This window comes from Rosa rugosa, chromosome 4 (genome assembly GCF_958449725.1).
Source record: "Rosa rugosa chromosome 4, drRosRugo1.1, whole genome shotgun sequence".
Classification (NCBI taxonomy): Eukaryota; Viridiplantae; Streptophyta; class Magnoliopsida; order Rosales; family Rosaceae; genus Rosa; species Rosa rugosa.
In genome coordinates, this window is record NC_084823.1 from 21,332,140 (window position 1) to 21,339,947 (window position 7,808).

General features: G+C 41.3%; 2 protein-coding genes across 2 annotated transcripts; one reads left to right on the forward strand and one right to left on the reverse strand.

The window, feature by feature from the left end:
• The first annotated feature begins 1,689 nt into the window (after positions 1-1,689).
• LOC133744500 (agamous-like MADS-box protein AGL80) lies at positions 1,690-2,538 on the forward strand. The gene has a single exon (XM_062172597.1). The coding sequence runs from the start codon at positions 1,690-1,692 to the stop codon at positions 2,536-2,538; it is 849 nt and encodes a 282-aa protein (XP_062028581.1).
• A 3,326-nt stretch (positions 2,539-5,864) lies between these two features.
• LOC133744501 (E2F transcription factor-like E2FE) lies at positions 5,865-6,938 on the reverse strand. The gene is made up of 2 exons (XM_062172598.1): positions 6,192-6,938; positions 5,865-5,927 (listed from the first exon to the last, which is right to left on the reverse strand). The coding sequence occupies exons 1-2, from the start codon at positions 6,936-6,938 to the stop codon at positions 5,865-5,867; spliced, it is 810 nt and encodes a 269-aa protein (XP_062028582.1).
• Positions 6,939-7,808: the final 870 nt, after the last annotated feature.

A 7,808-nucleotide genomic window follows, 5' to 3' on the forward strand; every position in this document is an offset into this window, starting at 1 on the left:
CCTTTCGGAGCCTAGAGACGTTCGTCCTAGAGCCGTGTTATTTTTGGGCTCCACACTAACCACTCCAACTCATATGCTGAAAATTAAGATTTTGTCTTAGTTTTGAGTGAGCAAAGATGATTGAGGAATACCCAATGGAGTTGGTCTAGTGGAAGCATGCTAGGTTGTAAGGGGGGTGGATACTGTAGAGCTTCTCTCGGTAATAAGAGGTCTCTGGTTCAAACCCCAACTTGTGAAAAACAACCCTTGGGGAGGGGCCATACCCAAGTTGCTCTCGGCCCTGGAGTGGTAGCTCACTGGACCACCATTTTTTTTAATAAAAAAAAGATGATCGAGGAATCGATGGGTATAAAGGTGAGCTAGCTAGTGCTGGACGAGAAGTTTTTTTTTTTTCAAAGTTTTTTCCTTTGTTCTTATCCAAACAATTTTTTTTTTATTTAATGCTGTTGTCACAGATAATTAAAGAACAGAGAAGAGACAACAATCAAAAGCATATAAGGTGTTCGTGTTGTGTCAAGGTGTTAAATGCATCACAGTAGACAAACCCAAACCCAATCCATATAATAATCGTGTCAAAAATATTAACCCAGACCCAACTCATTTAATTATCTTGTCAAGAATACTAACTCAGATCCAACCTGTTTATTAAATGAGTGACCCGTGATGACCCAGCTAACCTGTTTATAAATAAGTCGTGTCAGGTTTGAGTTCCCTGACTCATTTAAACCATGAAAACAGGTCACCATTTGACCCATTTAAGACATTCAATTGAAACATATGCATGAAGTCATGAGATACTAGTACATATCTTCACCACTTAACTCATTTAAGACGTTAAACCCCTAAATATTTAAAATATTACTTACTTTTAATGGGTCTTGTATATGAATTACATATAACTGGACTCGATCTTTTTTAATAAACGGGTTACACGGATTCATATCGTGTTAGCGGGTTGACATGCAAATGACCCACATTTTAATCGCGCAGGTTCAACCAGCTTTATTTCGTGCGGGTTTCGAGTTGTGTTATTGGGTCTTGTCTGAATTGACAGCCCTATTAAAAATTGAGCTTGAAATGAAAAATGCAATACAGAAAAACTAGGCTTTTTTGTACGTATGAATTTAAAAGGTAACAGAATTTAGCATAAAACCAAAAGCGGACCAAAATTTAAAACAAATAAATGAATTTTTTTAATAAAATGCATCTAGACAACTCGTCAAACATTTCCGTTGCAGGATATCTATAACCAGATATTGTAATAACTCACTTTAATTACCATTTATATAAAATCCCGGCCCTTTTCTCCAATACTGGGACAAGACATCTTGAGGCTTTTGAAACTCAATGAATAATGGCCAATTCTCAGGTAAAGTTAATTTTGATTTCAATTCATAAAAATCATACCAACCTAACAATGATTTGGTCCCATCAATGCATGCATAAGCCCTCATTAAATTTCACACCTCAGGCACACCAATAGAATATATCTGTCTCATTTAAAGATTAGATAAAGTTTTCAAATTAGGACACAACTCTTGGAAAATTGGATTTAGGTATCCCTCTGCCAGCACTATATATAGCAAACCTAGTAGTCCATTCCTCTCCACTCCTAGAAAGCAAATCTCTTTCTTTATACCCTTGTCTGATCCCTAGCTGCTGACCTTTTCCTTTGCTAACTAGCCAGCCATGGCTAGAAGGAAGGTGAGACTGCACTACGTTGCCAATGAGATTTCCCGACGAACGACATTTAGAAAAAGAAAGAAGGGTCTTCTGAAGAAGGTGGGAGAGATAACCACTCTCTGTGACATCAAGGCCGCGGTGATCATCTACAGCCCTTTTGATGGCGAGCCGGAGGTGTTCCCAAGTCTTCCGGAAGTCAACGAACTGCTGACGAAGTTCCGAGATATGCCGCAGATGGACAAGACAAGAAAGATGGTCGACCAGGAGACATTCTTAATACAACGAATCTACAAAGTCCGGGAGCAGATCAGAAAGCTGAAAAGAGACAACCGAGAAAAGGAGATCACTCAAGTCATGTTCGGTTGTTTGAAGGGGAGAACACTCTCTGACCTAGAAATGAAGGATCTGCAAGACCTCAATTTTATCATCGAACGCAACCTCAGGGAGCTTGAAATCAAACAACGGGCTGCCGATGAGCAGAAGCAGGAGGAAAACCAGGAGAACCAGCTCAACCAGGTGCAAGCTGAATCGATTGCGGTGGAGCTCGGCCTGACGACGAGGAATGCATTTGGGGAGGGAACTAGCAGAGGCGTGCAGCAACAACACCACCAACCCGCGATGGAGGCGCAGAGCATGGAGCAGTGGCAGTACCAAATGATGCAGGTTGCAGCTCAGAGGCAGCAACATCAGCAGTTGTTCCAGCAACAACCCTGGTTCCTGGACATCATGAACCCACCACCGCCCCAAATGAGGGACTTCTTGCACCCACTACCACCGCTTCAGCGAGGAGGGTTCAGAGACTATAACAGTGACAATGCTACATGCCCAAACAACTCTTCATTTCGTTTCCCTTGAACAATCTATGGTTTGAGTTTCTTTTGGTGTATTTTTTTTTTTAATTCCGGATTATTTTCTTTTTGTTTGGTTTTCTTGCATGGAATTTGGGCTGTTTAATTATTGCGGACCACAATTCGTTTGGGTTTATTTTGTGGATTGCTTATTTTTGTGAACTGGAACTGGTTTGCTTAATTATTATTGGTTTGATTTTATTTTATTTTTTGGACAATTATTGGTTTTGTATTTCATAATTGTTGGTGTTTATTTTTGTGATGTGGTCAATATTGGTTGGTTATGTATTTCATATGTTGTTGGTGTTTTTGTCCGAGTATTGCTCAAACACTAGAGTCATCTTAATGAAGTCATCCAGAATACACACACACACACAAACTATATGAGAAAAGTTCAATCACCGTCCCCAAACTATGCTGCCAATGCCAATTTGATACCCGAACTCTCAAAAGTATCAATGTGATACCCAAAGACATATTTTGATATCAACGTGATACTTCCGTCAAAAATTCCTAACGGCTCCGTTATTTGATGACGTGGCAAGCACGTGGAGACAAAAAAAGAAGTTAAATGACCAACTTACCCTTTTGTTTTTGTTAATTCATTTTTATTTTTATTTTTCTTTTCATTTCTTCTTCTTCTTCTTCTTCTTCTTCTTCTGTTCTAACTAAACTGCCGCAACCTCCGAAGCAAGCTCCGCCACTAGCCACCAACCACTCACCCCAAAATGAATTCCGATTTCGGTCTTGAACGTGAGCTCAGCCCCGACCACAGTTACCGCCCCCAACATCAAGAATCTCACATTACATACAAATGCAGCAATTTGACAACTTCTAATCCAATTCAAATTGAGAAAACAAGAACAAACAATTCAACTTCTAATCCAAAATTTCAATCTCCCATCTCCACTCCCAAAATTGGAATCCCACCTGAAAACTTTCACGGTCAATCTCCTCATCACCACTTCCATTACCTATCTGCTCTGCACCACTTATCTCACCTTCTTCAAGTTCACAAGCCTCCTCATTGTCCTCCTTCTCCGCCTCCGCCTTCACATTCCCTTCTCCATCCTTCTCCTCATCCATATCATCACTCTCTCTCTCATCCTCCTCCTCCTCATCATTAGAGCTACTACTCAAAGAAAATGATGCTGCTAATGAACTCTCACTCTCACTCTCACCCTCCGACTCCGAACTTTCGCTCTCAATCCCACTCTCCATTTTGCTCTTCACACCCTCCACACCTTCGATTTTGGTCTCCAAATCCTCACTCACTTCATTCCCACTATCAAGAACCAAACTTTCTTCATTCCCTCCAACCAAACTAACCTTCCCCAACTCTTCTTCAATAGAACTCCTCAAATTTTCTGAAACTTCAGACTTCACGTTCACCACACTACCAAGCCCACAATCAATTGGGTCGGACCCATTAACGATTTGGCCTCCACCACCTACCTCAGACTTCACCTCCACCAGAGAACCACGCTCACAGTCAATTGGCTCGTCGTCGCCCTCAAATTCGTCGTCGCCCTCTCGGTTATCGCCAAATTAGAATCCTCCCCAATCAAACCAGACGAGAGCTTCGTCCTTATCTCATCAATCCTCCCCACATACACATTCACCAAGTCGCCTCCCTTTGTAATCGTCTGCAAATCCGACGTCGTACCGGCGCCAGAGCTTGAAGTCTGAGGTGAGCTGCGCGATGGGTTCGACTCCTGCGTTGAGGGCGAATTTGTCGGGGGTTTTGATGGTGACATCGACGTTGCCGTAGAGGCCGTGGGCGGTGAAGATGGTGATCATGAGATGAGGACCAGATAAAGTAGTTGGTGGATTCGAGGCGGATGGGTATGAGATATGATGTGTGAGGACCAGATTTGGGGTTTTTGGGTAGGAGGAAGCGGCCATGGTGGAGAGAGAGAAAGGAGAGAGGATCAGATTGCGAAAGGGGGAGAGAGAGAGAGATCTGTTTTGTTTTTTTTTTTTTTTTTGTTTTTTTAATTAATTAATTAGTAGAGAAAGACAATTTTACCCCTGATAAAAATATCACATAGGACCCACGTGCTTGCCACTTCAGCAAACAGACGGTCCCGTTAGGAATTTTTGACGGAAGTATCACGTTGATATCAAAATATGTCTTTGGGTATCACATTGATACTTTTGAGAGTTCGGGTATCAAATTGGCCTTGGCAGCATAGTTTGGGGACGGTGACTGAATTTTTCTCGAAAAGAGAAAAATATATATCAAGGCCCTTCTAGTGAGGATCCTTTTTTTTGGTCTTTTCTAGGGATATGGCATTAGACCAACTTTTCGATCATATTTTGGTATCTTAACCGTTCAGTTTTTTGGTCCTAATGTGTAGATCACTTCTGCAAATTTTTAGCCAAATTGATTATCGTTTAAGGCATTCAAAACGACAATTTACGATTATAAGTATGAACGGTTCAAATTTGACAGATGTAGTTCGTTCATTGATTTAATCTAGTTTAATACCTTAACAATCACCGATTTGGCTGAAAATTTGCAGAAATGATCTACACATAGGACCTAAAAACAGAATGGTTCAGATGCCGAAATGTGATCGAAAAGTTGGTCTAATGCCCTATCCCTAGAAAAGACCAAATATGAATGAATAGTGATGACATTAGGGGAGTCAAATTTTGCAAATGACTTTGGCTTTTGACTCCATTGTTGGAGATGCTCTTAGGACCTCAAAACTGAATGATCAATATGCCAAAATGCTATCGAAAAGTGGGTCCCACAAGGGATCCCTTTAAAATGACAAAAAAAAAAAAAAAAAATCCCTTGATGGAAGGGCCCTTTATATATATATATATATCCCTTTTGTTGTAGATTATTTTTTTTTGACTTTGTCAAGGGGAACCCAAAGCCTTCTTAGGCTCAAGATAAACCCATTCGACGCATGTGAAATGCTCCAACTGTGCATTGCAGCACAATGTCTGGCCACTTTGACATCTTCCGGATTCGAACCTAGGTTGGGGAGCACACCCAACTAGGCAAGAACCACTAGGCCACTTGCAGTGGTTTTTGTTGTAGATTATTTTGTTCTCCATTCTTTCATTTCGAAAACCTCGAATTTAAAAGTTGATAATATTTGAAATGCCACTATCTCAAATGGCCTTGTGAGTCTTTGAAATATAGGTTTGTGACATAAGTCATGGACTCTTGTTTCAAAGGTTACGACGTTATAACGTAATCTATCAGGGGCGTTACAGTTTGGTTAAGAGTCCAAGGACCAGTGCCGCGACGAGCACCACAGAAAACTTAAGAACCAAAGTTTGGTTAAGAGTTCTGACCAAAAATGAAATGTTTGGCTAAGGCCGCTCAGACTTGGTAATTCGAAAAGAGAAAAATTCAGTCACCGTCCCCAAATTATGCTGCCAAGACCAATTTGATACTCGAACTCTCAAAAGTATCAATGTGATACCCAAAGACGTATTTTGATATCAACGTGATACTTCCGTCAATAATCTCTTACGGCGCCGTCTGTTTGCTGACGTGGAAAGCATGTGGGCCCTAAAAAAAGTGAAATGACCAATTTACCCTTTTTTTTTTTGTTAATTCATTTTTTTTTTCTTTTCATTTCTTTTTTCTTCTTTTTTTCTTCTTGTTCTTCTGCGATTTTGTTCTAGCCAAATCGCTTGGTTCTGATACTGAGGCCGATAATAAGCCCCAAGACTCTCCCAGCAAACCTTGTTGATGTCAACACCCTTCCTAGCTCTTGGAACTGCCACCGGAGCGAAAGGACCGAACTGGTAGCTCTTCGAACTCTCCTTCGCCCCACAGCCATCCGAATTGCAGTTCTCAACCTCACCCTGATCTTGAACTCTCTTCTCCACAACCTTGCTCCTCTTACTACTCGCATTCGTCAGATCTGTCCCAAAGCTCCTCTTCTTAGCCTGCTGCAAATTCGGCTCCGAATTCAAATTCAAACCATCTCTTCTCCCATTCAGCCCCAACCACCTGTACGCCGGCTTCCCTGTATCCGCCGTATGAGTCTTCTCAATCAAATTCACTGACGACAACACATTTGCAATGTCATAGATCCTCCTCACCTTCGTCCTCATCATCGATACATTCTGTGCATCCCCTACTCCAAGCAGTAATTTCGCAGTTTCATCAAGAGAAATCGATTCCGATTCCGATCCGGTACACACGAACAGCTTCACGAAATTCTGCGCCAGAAGCGCCAGAGACTTTTCCCTCTTGGTCTCATCCAGGGGATTGTTGTTGTTGTTATTGCAGGCCGCCGGGATCGGAGTTAGATCCAGGCCTTCTTCTCTGAGCTCCTTCAGGGCGTTAGGGACAGCGCCGAAACCCTTCCACGTGTACGTGTTCTTGGACTTTCTTGACGTCTGGGGGGTTTCCGGGTAGGAGGAAGTGGCCATGGTTTAGAGAGAGCTCACAAATCCACAAATCCATTCCCAATTTTGTGATAGAAAGGAGAGAAGATCAGATTGGGAAAGGGAGAGAGAGAGAGAGAGAGACAGAGCTCGATCTGTTTTTTTATTTTGATTTTGATTTTTTTGTTTTAATTAGTTAGTAGAGAAAGACAATTTTACCCTTGATAAAAATATCACATGGGACCCAGATGCTTGCCACGTCAGCAAACAGACGGCGCCGTAAGAGATTTTTGACGGAAGTATCACGTTGATATCAAAATACGTCTTTGGGTATCACATTGATACTTTTGAGAGTTCGGGTATCAAATTGGCCTTGGCAGCATAGTTTGGGGACGGTGACTGAATTTTTCTCATTGGAAAAAAAGAATTAACTTGTTTGTGTATTTCTTTGGAGGAACCGAGTTATAAGAAAGGTACACGTGATGAAATATAAGCAAATATTTAATTGGGAAACAGGGTCCCTCCGTTGTGCGTGCAATTCAGTGCTTTGTCGGCTCTCATCATGGACTCATAATCCTATAGGTGCTGCTCATTTTTCAATTCATAATTAAATAGAATCCAGCCAATTAGGGTTAGCTAGAGAGAGGTGGACCTCTACCATCCCAACACGTGTGAAGATTTTAGAATCAACAGGTGGACCACCCCCTCTCCCTCAATTTCAAATCTATTTTCATCAACATTTTTGAACGGTCCAAAATTTCAAATTTTAAAACCGGCCACGCGAGGTTTCAATTTCAGACATTTTAATTTGTCTTCAACTATTTTAAATGCCATCGCCAGAAATAAGTAAATAAATAAAAATAAAAATGTACCGGAATAGGAAATAACCTGGTCTTATTTGGTAAATATCTTCAG

Bases quoted from the DNA above. Each gene is read 5' to 3' on its own strand.
- LOC133744500 (XM_062172597.1), top strand. From the start codon at position 1,690: ATGGCTAGAAGGAAGGTGAGACTGCACTACGTTGCCAATGAGATTTCC.
- LOC133744501 (XM_062172598.1), bottom strand. From the start codon at position 6,938: ATGGCCACTTCCTCCTACCCGGAAACCCCCCAGACGTCAAGAAAGTCC. The intron at 5,928-6,191 runs GCGATTTGGCTA...TGGTCTTGGCAG, and splicing joins GGCCTCAGTATCAGAACCAA to CATAATTTGGGGACGGTGAC.